This window comes from Sorex araneus, chromosome 4 (assembly GCF_027595985.1).
Source record: "Sorex araneus isolate mSorAra2 chromosome 4, mSorAra2.pri, whole genome shotgun sequence".
Lineage (NCBI taxonomy): Eukaryota > Metazoa > Chordata > Mammalia > Eulipotyphla > Soricidae > Sorex > Sorex araneus.
In genome coordinates this window covers 193,553,438-193,573,833 of record NC_073305.1, presented here as the reverse complement: position 1 = coordinate 193,573,833, position 20,396 = coordinate 193,553,438, and the positions used below count along the sequence as shown (strand labels likewise).

The 20,396-nt window shown below is 60.3% G+C and overlaps 2 protein-coding genes across 5 annotated transcripts in view; one reads left to right on the top strand and one right to left on the bottom strand.

Moving 5' to 3' along the window:
• USP42 (ubiquitin specific peptidase 42) overlaps positions 1–3,063 on the top strand; it is a 38,480-nt gene extending 35,417 nt beyond the window's left edge. For 2 of the 3 annotated variants that reach the window (XM_055135324.1, XM_055135326.1), the window contains 3 exons: positions 897–1,177; positions 1,781–1,823; positions 2,079–3,063. In XM_055135324.1, the coding sequence (XP_054991299.1) occupies positions 897–1,177; positions 1,781–1,788 (289 nt within the window). In that variant the 3' untranslated portion in view covers positions 1,789–1,823; positions 2,079–3,063. The remainder of the gene's footprint in view (positions 1–896; positions 1,178–1,780; positions 1,824–2,078) is intronic. The other variant, XM_055135327.1, reaches the window with a different exon arrangement.
• An 80-nt stretch (positions 3,064–3,143) lies between these two features.
• CYTH3 (cytohesin 3) overlaps positions 3,144–20,396 on the bottom strand; it is a 30,580-nt gene continuing 13,327 nt past the window's right edge. The window contains exons 2-13 of one of the 2 annotated variants that reach the window (XM_055135339.1): positions 12,642–12,724; positions 11,885–11,949; positions 11,702–11,768; positions 8,257–8,375; positions 7,275–7,355; positions 7,051–7,163; positions 6,835–6,983; positions 6,622–6,733; positions 5,866–5,942; positions 5,715–5,786; positions 5,452–5,606; positions 3,144–5,092 (exon numbers count right to left, since the gene is read on the bottom strand). In XM_055135339.1, the coding sequence (XP_054991314.1) occupies positions 5,020–5,092; positions 5,452–5,606; positions 5,715–5,786; positions 5,866–5,942; positions 6,622–6,733; positions 6,835–6,983; positions 7,051–7,163; positions 7,275–7,355; positions 8,257–8,375; positions 11,702–11,768; positions 11,885–11,949; positions 12,642–12,724 (1,166 nt within the window). In that variant the 3' untranslated portion in view covers positions 3,144–5,019. Of the gene's footprint in view, positions 5,093–5,451; positions 5,607–5,714; positions 5,787–5,865; positions 5,943–6,621; positions 6,734–6,834; positions 6,984–7,050; positions 7,164–7,274; positions 7,356–8,256; positions 8,376–11,701; positions 11,769–11,884; positions 11,950–12,641; positions 12,725–20,396 lie in introns of those variants that run through there. The other variant, XM_055135340.1, reaches the window with a different exon arrangement.

Genomic DNA, 20,396 nt, shown 5'->3' with positions numbered 1-20,396 from the left:
CCCAGGCGCACCTGGTCAGGCCCCCGCCTGGTCTCCTTGGCATCTCAGCCATATTGGCCTTTCCCTCCACACAGAAGTCGTAGCTAATGAAGCGACGACAGCTTGGCCAGCCTCTTACTGGCCAGCATCCCATATGGCCGCTGAGCATTGCCAAGAGTAACACCGCACACTGCCAGTGTGATCCAAAAAACTTTCCCGTAACAAACAAAACGTTGTAGCTTATTTACTGAATTGTCTTCAATTGAATACATTCTATATTCCATTTTCTTTCTGACTGTTCACAAAATAATACAAATCTCAGGGTCTAGAATAATGTGAGCCAAGATGCCCTAGTTTCTTGGCCACACCCAGTGATACTCAGGGCTGACTCCGGGCTCTGCACTCAGGAATCACTCCTGACAGTGCTCCGGGGACCAAATGGGGTGTCAGGGACTGAACCAGGGCCAGCTTGTGCAAGGCAAGCGTCCTGCCTGCTGACTATCGTTCCATCCCCTAAGATACCTCAGACTTGAATGTTCTAATATGAATCAAGCTTCACCTATGCAACATTCAGTAACACAGTGGTGGCATTGGTCTTTGCTTGTTTTGTCTATTCTCAGTTCAAAATCTAATTGAAGGTTTGCTTTTGCTGCCTTTGTGGGGGTGCTGGGGATCAGAGACAGGCCAGTCCTGCACCCTCGCATCCAGTCCTGCCCACTATTTGGTCTGAGAAGACCTGGGTGCCACAGAGGGCTGTGTGTGACTCAGCATGCAATTATGGGGCCCCAAGCTGCTCCCCTTAAGCCTGAGGCAGCGGGCAGCCCCCCAGGCCCGAGATTCTCAGTGGGTCCAGGGCCTACCATGGGGATTGGCACCCACTTCCTCTCCAGTCTGAGCCCCGGCCACTCCCCCTGCAGGCACCCCCCAGACTCCGACCTCTCGGGCGCTTACTCGGACGCGGACCTCCACAGACACAAGAAGAAGAAGAAGAAAAAGAAGCGACACTCCAGGAGATCAGGGGACTTTGCTCAGAGCTCGGGACTGCACCCCCCTCAGGCCTCCGGCCCCAAGCCCACCCACCTCTTCCGGAGAACTGAGGACGGGCTCCCCCCTGCTGACGGCCTGGCCCTCGAGAAAACCAAACACTTCCGGCTGGAGAGCAGGGCCGACAGGTGTCCTCTGTCCGAGTGTGGCCAGGGTAAGAGGGCAGAGGTGGGAGTTGGGGAGCCCGGGGATGGGCCCTGCTCCCACAGAACTGGCCGCCAGCACTGGCCTGTGGTTTCCCAGCGGCTTCTCTGTCCTTAAACTGGAGCACTTTGAGAAAGGGCCAAACTCAGTGTGGCCTGGATTTAGGGGCGTCAGGCTGCACCAGACTGTGTGGCTCCACTTCTGCGAGAGTTCCGTCGCCCTGCCCTGGGGGCCACAGGAGGGGCTGCTCCCCAGTCTCCTGGCCCCTGGGGACCAGGCGAGGAGTCAGGCTGAGCAGGACCCGCTGAGGCTGCTGCATCTCCGGAGAAGAGGGGTGTGGGGGGCCTCGACACCCACTGCTCTAGGCCTGCCCAGCCCCGGGGGCAGGTAACAAGGCGAGGGCCTGAGGAAGTGGGTGCGTCCTAGGCAGGGTCCCCAGGAGAGCTTCAGTCTGGGGAGGGGCCCAGGCAGTCCTGCCCCCACTCCACGGTTTCCAGTAAGACTCGGAGGGGAGAGGCAGCGCTCTCCTGAGGCGAGCACCACAGGCAGCACCCGGCCCTGCCCACATGCAGAACCTGCGTTAAAACCTCTTTCCTCATCTTTTACTTTCCAGGTGACTGAAAACTTGGCCTCAAACAAAATTTTCACTAGTTATGGTAAGCTGTTTCCTACTGCCTGTTCTATGGCTAGCTACACAGAGGGACACACAAGGCGTTCGGGGGGGTGCAGGCACTGTCTGGGAGAAGGGGCGCCCCGCTCATCTGCCTCCGTGTCGGGCCTGCTTAGGTGACGGGGCGTGGCGGCTAGGCCTGAGTGGGGAGGCAGCAGGCTGGGGGAGAGCCCGGCCATGTCTCTCGGGTCCCACAGGACCCCCGCACTGGGGCACTAATGCGGCCCCTCTTGCTTTTCAGGTTCAACACGTTCAACAGAAGCCATCCCCAACCCAGCTTAAATTATAAATATAGAAAATAACTTTGTTCAAATCTGCGTGGTGCTTCTTTAGTAAATACTGTACAGATTTTACCATGGAGAACTTTTTTTTTAGTTTTTACCTTTTCTTAATTGCCCTTATTCCAAATGGATGAACACTTTCTACAACTGCTGACCGTTGTAAAGTCCGTGTATAGAATCCCACTGAGTGACGCCCTGGACTAGGACACCTCAATGCTGCTTAATCACAGACTCAGGTTGATCCCGCCAATTCCATGTCCTCCCAGTGAGACAGCCGGTGCCAGCCCGACCGGCAAAGCATGGAATGACTAAAAGTACAAACAAACTGACAGTGTGTAGATTTAATTTAAAGACTTATTTAAAGATTCACATGCTCTCAACTAGACTTTTGAGAGCAATCTGTTTTCTGTAATGTCTGATACTAGCAACTAATTTGCTTCATATTTTAGTTGTATTCAAGATTTGAAGATGTATTTTATAGACAAGTTCTGTTTTTGAACTTTGTGGAACTATTCCAATCAATTTACCAGTTATGATGAGTATTTACATTATGAATGTATAATCCCGACATTCTTTGTAAAGCCTACAGTATGTTTTTATTACATAACACTTTTATACGGCGTCTCTTGTCTTGACTATGATATCGGAGTCTGAGTTGTCAGTTTCTAGTTCCAGACAGAATCATACTGTGATTTTATTTTTAATATGATATGCTATCAAACTGTGATACACTTATATTCACGGGTCCTGCATCAGGAGATGGAGTGGGGAAAACTGTATTTGATACAGTTTGTATCTGAATAATCTGTATGGTTTATACAGTTTGTGTTGTTCAGAGATGTCTAAAGTTTGATCTTTGTTTTTTTAAAGATTAAAAAAGCACTTGCCCCACTGTAAATAGACGGCATGTAAAATTTCTCTAGAATATAAATGGCAGCAAATGCACCTGTGTCCTTCCTTCCTGCTGCTCCCCAGCCCTTCCTGGACCCACGCGCTGTTTCCAAGCAAGACTGCTTGAGCCTTGGTTCTTTAACAACGCATATGATTTTTATTTCATGAGCACAGTATTTGCAGTTTGACAGCCATACGCCCTCCGCTCTGACTTCACTTTACAATAAAATAGCAATAGATATAGGATATTCCGTCATGCAAGTTATGGGCATATATACATGAATAACACTCCCCAGAAATCACTCTCTATGTACACTCTATTTACACGGAAACTAGACTTACTGGAAGTAAAAAGGTTTTCTAGGAATAAGACAATGAGAAACCACCATGTGACCTCTGGGTGCTCCCTGGGAGGGGGCGCCCATTAACCCCCATTTCCGGGGCTTGTTGGGTCAGGAATGGAGCAGTGAGCTTAGACGTGGCCGGACAAGAGCACTAGGGCAGTGACAAACCCCATGGGCCGTTGGGGGGGGGGGGGGAGATGGCTGTGTGCCTGTCATGTTAATACTGTCACAACAAAACCAGGAGTCAGTGGCATCACGGAAGACTCGATGGCAGGGAACGTGTGAGCACCGTGGCCATCTGCATCGTCTCTGGGACTGACCCAGACCGTGCACCAGAAGCCCTGCATCCCCGGGGCCTACCTGGGTAGAGAAGAGAGGGGTGCCGAGGGGTGTCCCTGGAAGGCTGGAGGCGGAGTTGCATATAGCCGGTCAGGCATCCTGCGGCTGACCGTCTTTCTTAAAAACTGGACAGTAGAATTCGAGGTATCAGTGCAGTCCTTAAGCTTGAAAGCTTGGAATGAGCCGGAAAGGGGATCTGCTGCAGAGAGGGGCCCAGCCCTGGGCGCGTCAACGTGACGTTCTGCCCGGGGGTTCCAGAGGGGAAAGCCCCCAACTCCAAGGTGGCGCCGGGCGGCTCTGTGGGAAGAGCCCGCCCGGAGCCCACCTGGGTAAGGGGCCAGGGGCGGAATAAAGCTCCCAGGAAAGCAGCCAGAGGCACCTCACGGCGGGTCGGCCTGGCCCTGCATGGGCTCCCTTGAGCCGAGCAGCCCGGGGCCTCCCTCCCTTTGGCAAACGTGCAAGCACCCGTGCGCCGGGCTGTGCCCCACAGGAAAGGGACCCTGAGTGCCTCATGGCCGCCCCAGCCTGCGCCTCCCCACTCACGGGGCAGGACCCCCCAAAGATGGCCCCTTTCCAGCTACGTCCACTCTGCAGCACCGGGCAGGCTAGGGGGCGGGGGGGGGGGGGGACGGTGCTGTCGGGTCGGGCTAATCCTGACGTTTGGCCAGAAGAATCTGCAGCAGAGGCTGCTGTTCCGCCGCGCGGCGCCAGGGGGCGCGATGCACGCCCTCGCCGAACCCGGGGCGCGGGCCAGGCCGACACGTGGGCACCGCCGCAGCGCACAGTGAGCGCGTGTCCGGAATTAAATTTATAGCTGCCGTTCTAAAAATACTACTGTTAGAAAGTATTTTCATTATAATTTCAGAATATAAAAAGCATATAAAAGGTATAATCCTATATATCTGAGAAAAAAATTCTGAATAAAAAACTTCCTTTCCTGTGGCGACGTGAAGCTGCGGCTTCTAGAAGGGTCCCCCGCGCCGGGCCGAGGTGGTCCCCGCGCACACGCGGCCGGCTTGCATCCCTTCCCGGCCCCGTGCGGGTGCTGCACCAGGGGAAGCTTCTAGAAGGGCCGGGCGGCCCCCTCCTCACGCGCAGTGGACAGGAGGTCAAGTCTGGGCACGGCGGCCCTGGTGCCCGCTCCCCAGGACCCTAGCGCGCAGCGGGGCTCTTGCCTCCCGGAACCTTCTGGAAGAGGCATACGTGGGCCCCCGTCATGGCCCCCGTCGTGGCTCCTGTCGTGGTCCCCGTCGGCCCCAGGAGGGCGCTGCAGTCACTTTTTGCTGTGGGGCTTTGGTTGCCATTTGACCCGTCCAGGCCGGGAATGCTATTTTTTGTTGGCAATTCTCCTTTTCCTTGTTGCCAACATGTCGTAGAAGGGGTCGCGACTGATACTCGCTCTGGCCAACAGAGATCACAAATTACGGAGGTGGAACCCAACCCCCAAGCTCCTCCCACCCGCAAGGAAAGCGCCGGCACACGCACGCACCCCTGTACCCAACACACGATGCCTGCACCTAACGCACGGGGCTAGCACGCACACCCACCCCTGCACCCAATGCACGCAGCTGGCACATCCACGCACCTCTGCACCCAACCCAGGCAGCCGGCACGCACGCACCCCTGCACCCAACGCGAGTCCTGTACGCGCACGCAGCCCTGCACCCAATGCGCACAGCCCACACGCGCACAGCCCACACGCGCACCCCTGCACTCGACGCATGGAATCAGCACATGCGCACGCCTAGCGGTCTCACACCTGATGGATTTCATCCACTCGTCCTTCTCCTCCGGGCTGGGGGCGGAGATGCGGTACACCACGTGATTACCCTCCACCACGCGCCCATCCGCCTCGGTCTTACAGGCTTTGATCACCTGCCCTTTGTGGCTTGGATTGTACAGCTCGAAGCAGTTCTGGAGTGTACAGAAAAGGTGTCACCCTGCACCGGGAAAGGGGTTTGGCCCGCGCTCCTCCCTGGGAGGCGGGGAGACCGGCAAGGGTGGAAGGGGCCGCCTGCTTACGGGCTTTCGGGGGTCTTCCACCTCCCGGATACTGAGGTTCTCCAGTGGGATGATGCCCCGGGGCTCCTTGTCCTAAAGAGAAAAGCGCCTCAGTCCGCGGCCCCGTGCAGGCCCCCTCGGCCCCATGGCGCCCACCCGCCCCGCCACACACCGTGGTGTACTCGAAGTAGTAGAGGCAGTTGTCAGTGAGGATGAACCACCGCCGCTTCCACGTCTTCACGCGCCCGCCTGCGGGAGAGGAGCTCGGGCTGAGCCGGCCGGGCCTCCGCAGCCCTTCCTTCGGGGAGGCACTCGGCACGGTCCGGGCCCCCCAACTGTCAAGGGGGTGCAGGGAGCCCAGGGGGCCAGCTCACACGGGGGTCCAGACCGGCTTAGGGAGGCGAGAACTGAGCTGGATGGCGTGTGTGCGCCCTGGCCAGGGCTGGCGGCAGGGCATGCAGCCACCTCCGTCCTGCCAGGCGCGCCCGGCAGTGCACCGTCCATTTTATTTTTATAAACGGAAAAAGCTGGGGCGGGATCCATGGTGCAGCTCTTCCCTTGCCTGTGGCCAGCCCAGGTTTGGTCTCGGGCACCCCACAGTGTCCCCCAAGCCCTCCGCAGTGATCCTGAGCACCGCCGCGCGGGGGGCCAGAAATCAAAATAGAGAAAAGGTTTATTGGAAAGTGGAAGAGAAAGGGAAACGCCTCAGGCAGGGAGGCGCTGAGCCTAGGACCACATTCTGACGGAACTTTCAGAATAAAACAAACAAATCCCAATCCCGCGGCACACTTGGGGTCCCGGGCACACGGGACGTGGGTCAGCGTGGGGGCACACTGGGCCAAGGGCCAGCGGGGAGACACGGGCTGCAGGAAGGGCGGGAGGGCCCGGCGGCCGGCCCCGCCTCCCGGAGGCGCCCGGGCGCCCTCACCCAGCTTCAGCAGCCAGCCCTCGCGGTCGGGGTTGAAGAAGGTGTGCGTCAGGTCGTTGCCGTCGTCCTCCGGGATCTTGAACGGCTCATTCTTGATGCTCTCGTACAAATTCTGAAATTTGGGAGGGAGGGAGGAAGCGAGGGTGCGTGGGGGAACGCCGGGGACCGCGGCAGGGAGAGGGCGGCCAGGGACGGGGCCACCGCGCCGCTCACCCGCAGCAGCTCCTCGGGGAGGTCCCCGCCCTCGTTGATGCCGCGGTTCATGGTGACGAAGCGCTCGGCCGTGGGCTTGTCGCGCACGTTGTGGTTGTGGAGGCTCGTGTTCAGCATGATGATGGCGAACGACAGCACGTAGCACGTGTCTGCGGGTGGGCGGGGCGTCAGCGGCGGGGGAGGGGGGCGCGGGCCGGGCGTGGGGGCGGCACTCACCTGTGGACTGGAAGACCCCGGGGTTGCACAGGCAGTAGCGGGCAGCGAAGGTCTCCATCATGCGGTCGATCTTCTGCGCCTCCCCAGGCAGCCGGAAGCTCCACAGGAACTGTCTGCGGGACGCGGGCCGGTGGGGGGCTGGGCAGAAGGTGCGCAGAGACCTCCTTCCCGCCCCCAGGCTGCCACGCTCCATCTGAGCGTAGGGGGGTCCCCAGCCCCCTCACCTCAGAGCTTGGACGAGGTTCAGGTCGGCGAATTCGTGCAGCTCCACGAAGGCCTGAAGCACCTTAATGTTGAACTCGTCCCTGAGAGGGACGGAAGGAGGGTCTGTCAGCTCCGAGACAGACGCTCAGAGGCGTACACACACGCACACACTCCGCACCCATCACACTACACACACACACATGCACACACAACCACACCACACACACACATGCACGCACACCCCCCTCGTCCGCTCACACACATGCACACAGACCCCAGGCCCATTCACATCCACACGCACACACACCCCACGCCACTTACACACACATACACACTCACGCACTCATACCCCCCTCATCCACTCACACACACACTCACACCCCATGCCCATTCACACCCCCCCATACACACCCCGCGCCCACTCACACACGCATTCACACACCCCACGCCCATTCACACCCACAGACACACACACACCCCGCGCCCACTCACACACATTCACACACCCCACGCCCATTCACACCCACCCACACACACACCCCGCGCCCACTCACACACATTCACATATCCCGCACCCACACCCTCCGCCCCGCAGGCTGGACTCCAGGACCAGTGCGCAGACAGTGTCAGGGTCACTGCAGGGACCAGCTGGGACGTGACAGTGGCCTCCACAAACCAGACCGATATGAGAACAGAGAAGTTCCCCAGTCTCCCTGCACCCCTGTTTGCACCAAGACCGCCATTGCTCCCCTCTCGGTTTGCCCGGTGCCCGGCTCAGCCCCCCTGCGGGGCGCCAACTTCAGGCCCTCTCCACTTCTGACGGCTGGGGCAGGGCAGCTGCACACGCCCCTCCCAGGAAGGGAGCCAAGTGTCCCTCTGCCGGACCCCACGCAGCCCCACTAGCCCGGAAGTGCTTGGGATGGGTTCTAGGTACAGCATCACGAGGGGTGACGGGGTTTCCCGGAACAGGGGGGCCATGCCCCAGCCCAAGGCCCTGCCCACCTCTCCCCCAGGTAGCCCCCGATGGCCGTCTTGTTGAGACCTTCCCCTTTGTACAGGAACTGGGCCACGTCCTCAGGGGCCGTCTGCAGCAGGTCATTCTCGATGAGGAACTGGATCCCCTGGAAGGTGGGCAGGGAAGGCAGTTAGGGGGTCTCAGGGTCCGTCCCCAAGATTCCCCACACACACCAGGGCAGTTATGGGTCTGGGGTCCACCCCCAAGTACTCCCACACACACCAGGACAGTTAGGGGTTTCGGGGTCTGCCCCAGACCGCCCCCACAAACAGCAGGGGAGTTAGGGGTCTCAAGTTCTACCCCAGGCCCCCCACACCAGGGCAATTATGGGTCTCGGGGTCTGTCCCAGACCCCACCGCCACGCGGCACTCCTCCTCAGGGCAGGCTCCCCCAGGTCAGTGTGGGAGCCGACGCCCTCCCCAGCCTTCACCCAAGAACCATCTTCCTGGCCTCCCACACGGCGCACTGGGCAGAGGGTCCGCCCTGGACACAGGCCACGGCAGCCATAAGTCTACAGGGAGGCGCTGAGGAGTCACTGGCTTCTGACAATGACCTTCCTCTGACCTGGGCTGCAGGTCCGACCACTGGAGCCCTGACAGCCATCCTGTGAGAGAGGCACCGGCCTGACCCCCTTGGCCACCCACCCCTGCAGAGAGCCCGTGCTGGTAGCTGTTGGGGGGCTCTCCAGACTGCCCACAATCGAAGCCCCCAGAAGACTTCCAGGGGCAGCCAACAGCCCTACCCAGAGAGACCACCTGGCCTCAGGCGTGGGCAGTCCGGCCGGAGGCGCAGTGGGCCTGGGGAGGGAATCCAGACCCGACCCTCTAAACCGTCCTGTTTCCTCCCAAACATGGGAACACCCACGGGCGACTGCAGGGCAATTCCCTCAGACTGGGAAGATCCACCCTAGGAAGGTGACGAGTGCTTCTGGAACATTCTCAAAGAAGGCAGAACTGGAAGGAGCCTGGACAGCAGGGGGCGGCGCTGATGGCCAGCAGGGCGCGTGCGGAGTAGGCACGTCTGAATTTGTGAATTCACACGGTCCAACTGAAACCCACACGCCGGATATTGGACTATCAGTGGAAACGTCCTCCCCCAAGCGAAGAGTCTGACGGCCCTAATCTGTCTATTTCTGGAAGAAACCGCAGTGGGTGCGGCCACCTGGACTCGTGGCCACACGCAGACAGCTCTGCCCACGACACAGCAGCGCCCTCGCCCGGTGCCAGCCTGGACCCTGAGTTCGGGGGGTGTGGGGGGCGGCTGGTGTTTAAGCCCTGAGGCAAACTGCTTGCCTGGGAAGCCGGGCAGGGGAGCCCCGAGTTCCTGACCAAGAGGTCAGCTGCCCGAGATGCCCTGGAGGCTGCAGGACCCATGGCATGGTGCCTCAGTTTCCCAGGCAGGTCTGCTGAGCGCATGCTGGGAAAGCGGGTGTAAGACTCGACTCGCTCACAGGGTGTCCCCAAACTCAAGCAGGTATGTGGGGGTCGTGAGAGGGGAGTCAGATGGGACAGGTGCCCTTTAGGTGCACACATACACATCATGCATCGTCATGCATGCATGCACACACACCACACACTAGCATACACACGGACGCATCATGCATGCACGCGCAGAACCCTGCCATGCAGCCCAGATCACTTCAGGGAGTGGGGTGGCTCCCTGCGGGGGTGAAGCCACCGCCTGCGCCAAGACAGGCGCCTCCGCCACCCGCATGCGGATGCACGTGCTGACGGCAGGTGCCATCTGCTCTGATCAGCGACAGAACGGCAAGGACGCTGCCGGGCAAAACCAGCAGGGATATTTTAGGCATCACTGAAGGGCGAGGAACGCAAACAGTCTGCGGAGCCTCCTTCGCCCGTCTGTCTGTCATCCGTCTGTCCGTCCGTCCGTCCGCCAACACACCACTCACAGGGTGGGGGTTTGCGGATACGGTGTGTCCTGGACTCACTGTCCCCAGCCTTGACACAGGAGTGGGAATGGAAGCCCTAGAAGGTTCTAAAGAATGTTCCTGTGCTCCCTGGCAGTCCTCGGGGAACCTGCGTGGGGGCTGGAGTCGGGGACACCCCAAAGCTCTGCAGCAGATTGGAATCCGGAGAACCACCCTAGAGCGGCCTTAGGGGTTCCGAGCCTCAATGCGAGGTTCCAGCCAGAGCAGCAGGCGCAGGGCCCCCAGCACCTCTGGGAGCGACTCCCGAGCACCATGCTTCGAGGGGCCAAAGGTCACTGAGCTCAAAGACCAAAATTTTGGTGGCCAGAGCGAGAGGGTGGCAGGAAAGGCAGATTCCCAGCACGACACAGGGCCTGCAGGTACCACCCAGAGTGAGCGCTGAGATTGCCGCTGGGACCCCAAGGACGGCGACAGCATAGCCACAAGGGGCAGGGCCGCAAACATGGGGAGGAGGGCCCAGCACAACCCGCACCTGACAGTCGAGCAGCAGCGGGGGGTTGAGGGGGGCAAGTAGGCACTCATGCTGCGAGAATGAGGGGGCCGAGGATGCTCCCAGCACTCGGCACTGGGCGGTGGGGTGGGCACGGACAGGCCCTGGGCCCGACTGTCCACTCTTCCCAAGGTCATGGGGTGGCACTGAGCCATGGAAGATCCAGAAGGAATCTGAACCCAACCCAGCTGCAGACGCACACTTGGGGCTCCCCAAAGGCCTGGCAGAAGCATGGTGTGTGTCTGTGTGTGTGAGGTGTGTCTGTGGGGGTATGTGTGTGTGTGTCTATGTGTATAGTGTGGGGGGGAGTACGTGTGTGTAGTGTGTGTGGGGGAAGTGTGTGTGTAGTGTGTGGGGGGGAAGTGTGTGTGTGTGTGTGTGTAGGGTATGCGTGCATACGTGTGTGTCTGTAGGGAGGTGTCTGTGTATGTGTCTGTGTAGGGGGGAGTATACATGTCTCTGTGTGTCTGTGTGTCTGTGTGTGTGTCTGTATCTGTGTGTGTCTATGTGGTGTGTGTCTATGGTGTGTGTCTGTGTATCTGTGTCTGTGTGTGTCTATGGGGGGGTGTCTATGATGTGTGTGTCTGTGGTGTGTCTGTGGGGGTATATGTCTGTGTGTGGTGTGTATCTCTGTGTGTGTGTCTGTGTGTGTCTGTGGGGGATGCGTGCATGTGTCTGGAACCCGCATCAGTCTGGCCAGTGCCTCCAAGCACGGGTTCCCCCAGCTCTGTGGGTGCTTCTGCCTCTGGCTCCTCTGACTTGTCCTCAAGGGCCCCCTGACCAGGAAATCCAGAAAGCGAACCTGGACCCACTCCGCTGTCCCCACCCAAGAAGAGCGATGCCCAGCAGGCCCCAGCCCGGCTACCACCGGGGACCATGGGGCCACTCAAAGGGACAGTCCTGACTCACAAAGCCTGACATGACCTCAGGAGTGAGGGCCCAGGGCCAAAGGCCCAGCCACCAACCCCCAGCAGTGACCCCCGCACCGTCCTACCTTTTTGGGGTCCATGTTGAACTTCTTCCTGCCCATGGCGATCTGCTTGTTCCTCTGGGATGTTTTACTGTGCAGTGAAGTGAACGGGACTGTCACCTCCATGCTCACAGGACAGCAAGGCTGCAGCGTTCCCACCCCCGACAAGCACCAGCCCTGTGCCCTCTGCCCTCTGCCCTCTTGTACCTCTCCTCCACCGAAGTCAGGTTGTCGATCTCCGTCATCACCTCCGCAATCTCGTACTTCAGTCTCTGGGGGAGAAGCACGTGAGCTCAGGGCTCGTCAGCAGGGAGGGGCCATGAGGAAGCCGCAGGCACCCTCGGGAGCCACAGGAGCTGCCAGAGGGAGTGGCACCCCAAGCAGGGCGGACTGCCCATGTCCCCATGTCGGTCCCCCAGCACGGAGCAGGTGCCAAGCCGGCCCCACGCTCCTGGCCAGAGTCAGGCAGGGAAACCAGGCCCCATATCTCAGGCCCCCTCTGGGCCGCTCCGTCCAACGCATTTCCCCCAAGGCTCCACGCGGGCAGGCCAGGAAACCCGAGGCCCTGGGGCCTGCCGAGGAAGGAGTGACCACCTGTCTGGACACCTGCTCCAGGACATGAGGCCTGGGGTGATACTGCCCAGTGTGGTCAGTGAAGCGCCTTCACAACTTGAACAGCTCCTGCAAGGAAGGTGCCGGGACCACAGAGCGGGGGTCTAGGTCCCCGAAAATGTCCACAGACACTCATCTTCTCCATTCTGTGACTCAGGTGCCTCTGCACATGGCACACGCGCACACGCACACACATATGCATGATAGGCACATGTGCGCACACACGCATTCATGCACATATATATACATGCACACATGCAGGCACATGCATACACATGCACACATGTGTGTGTGCGCACACACACACATGTGCAGGCCTTCAGACCAGAGCAAGAATGCGCGCCCCTCTTACCTCAATGTCATCAATAAGCTCCTTTTTCCTCCGACGAATGTCCAAAAGTTCTTCTCTCTCTTCTAATGACAGGTCTTCGGGCACTGGAAGAAAAGGTGACCTGTGAGCCAGGCTGGCGCAGCCACAGAATGTTCTAGATGGAGCGCATGGCGTCTCTCCAGCGAGTGTCAGCCCACAGACCTGGGCTCTGGGCACACAGGAAGTGGCGGGTCGGAGAAGGCTCAGGGTCCAGGGTCTGGGGCTGTGGCGACATTGTGGACCCCAGCGCAGACCCACAGGCCCACTTGCTTCAACATCGCTGGGATTTCTCCCACCACCAAACGACACTAAGCAGAGAATGCTGTCTGTCTGTCCTTCTCCAACCATCTCGCCCACTCATGGATTCTGAAGAAGCCCTGACATCACCTCACGGGTGCTCTCCCAGAGCCAGGGGCCGGCTCGGCGGCTGAGATGCGGCCTCGACCTACTGCCCCTGCGAGCCCCGCAGCCTCACCCTGTCTGCAGGGTGACGGCGGCTACGCACACCAACACCAGGATTGCCTCACACCACCCGCGGTCTCGGTGCTGGCAGCGCTGCCCAGGCAAGGCTACCGTGTCCTCACTCAGCGACAGTGCATGCATTTCCCATGTGCCCAGATACAGCCAACGTGCAGGTCGGCCAGGACGAGAGTCCCCAGCGGGCTCCCTCCTCAGGCTCCTTCCATACCCTCAAACCCCAACTCCGCGTGAGGGGCCGACTCCTGCACCAGCACTTACACAACTCTGTTCCCCCGAGGCCGTGGACACAGAGCTGACCACAGACCTGACCAGGCAGAGCTGACTGGACACAGATGACCGAAAAGAGAGCAACTGGATACAGCCAACTGAACAGGGCTGATCGGACATAGAGCTGACCCAGACACAGAACTGACTAGACACGGCTGACCGCACTGAGTCGACTGGACACAGATGACCGAAAATGAGCAACTGAACACAGAGTTGAATGGACACAGAGCCAACTGGACACAGTCGACCAGACATAGAACCGACCAGACACAGAGCTGATTGGACAGAGCTGACCCGGACAGAGAGCTGAGTGGACACAGAGCTGACCAGACAGAGAGCTGACCTGAACACAGAGCTGACTGGACACAGAGCTGACAGGACATGGCTGACCCAGACACAGAGCTGAGTGGACACAGAGCCGAGTGGACACAGAGCCAGCCGGACACAGAACTGAGTGGACACAAAGCTCACTGGACATAAAGCTGACCTGGACACACAGCTGACTGGATAGAGCTGACCAGACACAGAGCTAACTGGACACAGAGACAACCCAGACACAGCCTGACTGGGCAAAGGCTGACTGGACACAGGCTGGCAGGACACAGGCTGACCAGACACAGAGCTGAGTGGACACAGAGCTGAGTGGACACAGAACTGACTCAGACACAAAGCTGACTGGATACATGCTGACCAGACACAGAGCTGATGGGCCCCACCAACCTCATGTGCCCGCTGGCCGGGACAGACGCTGGCCTCTCCGGGCACAGGCTGAGGGAGGGAGCTGGCGACCACGTGGGCACTCTATTTTTACTGTTCTGGAAGCTGCCACACTTCACACTGCAGCGACAGCGTTTCACAGGCACCCCCCGCCCCCACAGCCGACTCCTCGCTCCCCTCAGCTCGGGGCCAACAGTGGGACCTGCCCAGCCACGGAGAGCAGCGAGACAGGCCCAAGCTCGGGGGGTGCTTGCCGTGAGTCCTCTGAGATCCAGGCCAGGGCAGCAGGGCTGGGCACTCTGAGCACTGAGCTGACAGCCTCTGAGCACCACCAAGTGTGACCCCAAAACCCCAGAAACGTTCCTGGGGGGAGTGACTCACTGCAGAGCTGGTGGGAACTGTGGTTATGGGGAGGGAGAAAGCCGTGGGGGGCCCAAGGAGCCCCCTGCAGCCATGGCATGAAGTGGCCTAACGCCCGCACCCCTGCTGCCCTGCGCACAGGCCAGGCTGCTCCCAGAGCACTGGCCTCCAGGCAGAGCACTTGCCTCAGAGCACCCCATACTGTGAGGGGGGCCCCGGGTGCTGCCGCCCAGTGCCTCCAGAGAGTTTGTCACCAAGGACCCATCGACAGGCACCAAGTGACGGGGGCACAAGGGGTCAGGCTTGTCACCTCCAGGGCTGGGCGAGGCCGAGGTGGAAAGGCTCAAGGGCTTGGTCGGGAGCACAGGGAACCCTGGATGCTGGGGAGGGACTTTCTGCCTCAACCCTCGTGGCCTGTGTGTGGAGGAGTGCCCATCAGCCCTTCCCTCGGCGTGGGCAAAGGCCCCACAGGAGACGCTCTCGTGGGCAACAGGCCGCCCTCCCTTGGAGCTGGCCGGAGCCTGCATGCACTCCATGGCCAGTGAGAAAACAGCTGTCCCCCAGCTGTCCAGCCAAAGCACCAAGGGATGGGGACAGGAGGTGGGCTCGGGCACTGGGGAAGGCAGGGGAAGCAGGGAGCGAGGCGGCCACACCCGAGCAGCCCGAGTCTTGCCATCACTGTCCCCATCTTCACTAAGAAGCTAGAGCTGAGGGGCGGGGAGGGAGGAGGCGGCTGGAGGCCCTGGGCAAGGGGGCAATCTGGGCACTCTGGGGGTGCAGCAGGCGTCACTATACAGCAAAACTGCTAATGGTGGGGCTGGAGCAACAGTATGAAGGGCGCTTGACCCGGGTTCCATCCCTGGTAACCCACATGGTCCCCAAGCACTGCCAGGAATGATTCTTGAGCGCAGAGACAAGAGCAAGTCCTGAGCATCATGGAGTGTGGCCCCCCCACAACCGTAACAACAGGGGCCTGAGCAAGAGAGCAGGTGGGGGCAGCGCAACAGCCGACCAAGGCTCAGCCCCGGTGCGCCCCAGGCCCTGGAGCGAGGACGATGAGAACAACGGGGAAGGGAAATCTCAATTCTAATTGCTTTAACAACCAAAGCAAGCGCCATGGTGCAGAGAGCACAGGGCACCCACCGGCCTGTTTCGATCCCGGCACCATGGAAGGGCCCCTGAGCACTGTTGGGGCCACTCCTGAGCACTGAGCCTGAAACCAGCCCCGAGCACTGACGGGTGCAGCCCCCAGACAGAACACAAAGCATTAGGTACAGAAACCCAACCAGAGATGTGCGCAGGCGACAGGTGATGGGATTTTCCTCCGCATAATTTTCTCAAAGTTTTTAGCTGATTTTTCCTTTAGTGGCACACCCGGCAGTGCTCAAGGCTACTCCTGGTGAGGCTCCGGGGTACCTGGTGGAACCCGAGCAGACCGTGCAAGGTCAGTGCCCTCTCTGCCGCCCCATCGCACCTGCCACAGGAGTACCTTTGTATGAAAATAAAATCAGCCGTGCTGCAGCCCCCTGAAAAAAAGGGCACTTTGCTGTAAGGCCACGTGTGCTCGTGCCCTTGCTCTCTCTCTGTCTCTGTCTCTCTAATACACACAGACACATGCGTACGCATGCACATACGCATGCACACACACATGTGCGCGCACATACCCACCCACATGCACACATGGCACATACACATGCATGCACACACGGCACATGCACATGCATGCACACAGGCATACTTGCACACACATGCACGCACGCGCACAGTGGGAAGCTCCGGCAGTGGCCCCTGGAGCTTCCCCACCCAGCACTGAGTTTCAGCAAGGGCAGCGGAGACGGCAGAGAACATGGCCACTGACCCACAGGCCACCCAGAGTCTCGGTGTCACACAAAGACAGAGGTCTCAGGCTGCTGGCCGTGCGGGGGCAATCAGAGGCCAGGCCGGCCAGGCCCCTGGGTACCCAGCACCTGTGCACGGGCCCCACCACCACTGAGCACAGCGTGAGTGAGTGAGAAGGTTCAGGCGGGACTGAGGCTGTCTGGAGATCCTCAGCCCGAAGCCACCAGCAACCCTGTGTGTGTGTGGGGGGGGGGGGGACAGGGCACGTTCAGAGTGCTGGCCCAGGGCAGCTGAGCGAGCCACTGGCCGGGTCTTGCCCCCAACTCTCCAACCCTCGTGCCCACACAACCCTGTCTCACACCAGCCAACCCGAACGTCCCGTCCATGTCTGTGCAAATTGGCCCATGGGATTGGCAACTTGGGGATGTTCACTTTCCAAGGTAACAGGGCAAAGGATGGAGGGACAGGGGAAAGGAGAGGCGAGGGGAGGGGAAGGCAGTAGGCCCCCACTTTCCTCCCCCTGTGTGGGTGGAAGTATGCGTGCACATTCTCCCCCCACACAGGAAGGAGTCACGAGCCCCTCCCCTCACCTCCTGGGACACCCTCCAGCCAAGGGCCAGGGCTGGACCCCTGACCAGAGCTACCATGTGTCTCTGGAGCAGCCCACTTGGGGCGTGTCCAGGAGAACCAGGGGCCCCTCCCCACGGGCAAGGCTGCTCCACTGACCAGGAGGCCAGTCTCTTGTGTCACTCAGACCCAGGGCTAAGGCAGGAGCTCACAGACAAGTGGCTGAACTGCTGGCCCCTGGGGCGGGAAGGGAAGACCACCCGATTCCCAGCCGCTGAAGCCCTTTGGTAGTTGCAGCAAGGCCTGGGGGGCTCCAGGCCTGTCTCCGCCCGCAGGCTCTTTGGACAGACACTCTACGGTGCTCACAAGAAAAGGGGAGGGGAGGAGCTGAGGGGGCCACACCACGAAACGCCTCCCCACCGCAGCCTGGACGCTGTCTGGGTGGTGGACACATCCAGCAGAGCCAGGGGACAGCGTCATCTCGGAAAACTGAAGAGGCACTGGAAACCCACGGAAACAGCTCCTTCATTCCCAGGACCACGTGAAGGCGGCGCGATCAGCCTCACCCCAACAGAGACGCTGCCCAGGAATACAGCACTGCAACCGGGCTCAGGACTTAGGCGGGGGGCCAGAAACAGCACAGCCAGGAGGGCGTTTGCCTTGCAAGTGACCAATCCAGGATCAATACCTGGCACCCCGTAGTGTCCCCCAAGCACTGCCAGGAGTGATTCCTGAGTACCAAGCCAGGGGTAAGCCCTGAGCACTGCCAGGTATGGAAAAAAAAAAAAAACAGGGGCTGGAGTGATAGCACAGCAGGTAGGGCGTTTGCCTTGCACGCAGCCAACCCGGGTTCAATTCCCAGCATCCCATATAGTCCCTGAGCACCACAAAGAGTAATTCCTGAGTGCATTAGCCAGGAGTTACACCTGTGCGTCGCCGGGTGTGACCCAAAAAGCAAAAAAAAAAGCCAGACAGGCCAGGAGCACCTCACGGGTGCTTGGCCACCCCAGGGAGAGGCTCCCCAGCCCCACCCCAGGTCCTGGACGGCGGTCTTGAGGATCACAGGTGACCAGGCAAACAAGAGAGGCTGGAAAACGCAGGCAGAAGCGGGAGAGGCCGCCCGGACACCCAGGAGCGGCTGGTCCCTGTGGGCCGCGGAGGCCACACACGGCACGAGGAGGGTGGAGCTCGGAGCCCTGGTGGCGCTTACCTGGCCTGGACTATGTGGCCTCTGGACTACGTGGACTCTGACACCCAGGGGATAAACTCCAAAGATCCAGGGCCGGAAATGAACAAGACGCCCAAGAAGGAGGCGACTGGCCGCCTGGGCCAGCTCCCGAGACTGTGCTGAATGACACTGGGCAGCACCTCTGGCTGCAGGAGGAGGGGACATGAGGACACCGCCCCGCCAGCCCCGCCCCACAGGCTGCCCCTGGCCAGTTCAGCAGCGCCCCCTGGTGACAGATCTAGGAGTGGCAGGGACCTCAGGGGCCTGTGGGGATCACAGGTCTGGGCATGTGTCAGGGACCAGGCCCCGCTCTGCTCCCACCAGACAATATAAGGTCTGGGAATGCTGCATCCCCTCATCTCTGTGTCTAAAAGTCTGAGCACTGGGGCTGGGGCGATAATACAGCAGAGAGGGCATTTCTCTTCACATGGCCGACCTGGGTTCAAGTTCCTGCATCCCATATGGTCCCCGAGCAACGCCAGGAGTAATTCCTGTGCAAAAGCCAAGAGTGACCCCTGAGCATCACTGGGTGTAAACCAAAGAGCAAAAAACAGCACACACACAAAAATGTCCGAGCACTGCCCCAAGGAGAACCTGTCCGGACAGGAAGGTGGGGGAGCATGTGGCTTCCTGAGGCCCAACAAGGAGACTGTAAGCCCCGGGTTCGGCTTGCTTAATCGGGATCCCAGTCCCACTCAGCACTGCCCACGGAGACTGAACTCAGCCTCACTCCACTCCTCCCCCAGCCCTGCCCCTGCCCCTGCCCCAACCTGATCCAGGATCAAGTTCAGGTTTTGTTTTCCTCCTGGTAGCAGCGACACCCACATCCACCCACATCCTCCTCTCACGGTTCCAGCAGCTTCCACCTGGTGACGGACTAACGAGAGTGGCAGCGGCGGCCACCAACTCACCTTCTGCGCGCCCGTACTCTTGGGGATCACTCACGAGACTTGGGGGGTGACCAAATCACCCCTAAGTTCAACATCGCATGAACAGTTCCAACCTCAGGGCTTTAAAAGGAACCTCCCTACACCAGGATTATTCCAACCCACTCCAGCCACGCTGGTGGGCCGAACCAATGCACCACAGAGAGGGCATCTGCCTGGCACACGGCCAACCCGGGTTCCATCCCCAGCATCCCACAGGGCCCCCCCCCCCAAGCTCCCCAGGAGTGATCCCTGAGTGCAGAGCCAAGAAGGCTTGAGATGTGGCCTCAAACCCAAAAAAGAAACCGCGCACAGGGGTAGGTGAAGCCCAGCACGCCCAGAGGAGGCACAGACAGTGGGTGCCAAGGGCGCTCAGAGGGCCGGGCAGTGCTAGCCCAACTGTGGCCCCTACAGAACCACCTGGCCACAGGTCCGGGCCCGACACCCACCCGGGTCCCCGTGTTCTCTCCCAGAACCTCTGACTAGGGTCCTCTCCCCACAGGTATGACAGCATGGCCCAACTCCCTGCATCTCTACAGGGGCACCGACCCCTGCAGGGGGAGCAAGGCCGTCTCCGGAGCACCCCCAAGAGCACAGAGCTGACCTGTCCTGCCCATCTGCATCCCACGGGCCAGAAGTCTGCGGGGTTCCAGCCCCGGGGGGCTCCCCAAGCCTCCTCTTGGTGTGTCCTCGGCCCACCCCAGCACAGTCCGAGGAGCGCTCGTGGGCCTGTCCACAGATGCTGTCTCGACCTGCAGAGCCTGTCTGTGTCCACGGGGTCTGGCCATGGGACCTGGCCCCAGGGATGGCCCACAGGCCGCATGTGGGAGCCGGGTGGACTCTGCGGTCTCCCTTATCAGTGCTGTGAGGCCACTTTCCCTGTCGGGCTGAGCAGAACTAAGGTCCCGGGGCTGGGGATGGGGATGGGAACAAGTCGGGACGGGGACGGGGGCGGGGCGGGGCGGAGCAGCTGGCTCTCCTTAGGCTTGGCCGCTTCTCGGGCTCCAGCTGGAAGGCAGCGAGCGGATGCCGGGGGTGGGGGTAGCACCTCCCACGCCAGGGTGGCCCCACTTCCGGGCAATGTCCTTCTCTGCCCCCACAGATCCCAAGTGGCTCCGCCCCCATCCAGTTCAGCCCACCCCAGAGGGGCGACCTCCGGCCACAAAGGCTCTACCCAGGGGGCCATCCCCCCAGAACCCGGGGTTGCTCTGCCCCCACTCCACACGCAGGGCAGCAAACAGCATGTCCTTGAGCAGGGCTCAGGGCCAACGCCAGCCCTGGGGTCTCCTCGTCCACGTGGCGCCATGACATGGCTTGTCACCTCTTTCCTGTCACCCCAGTGACAGGGACGGG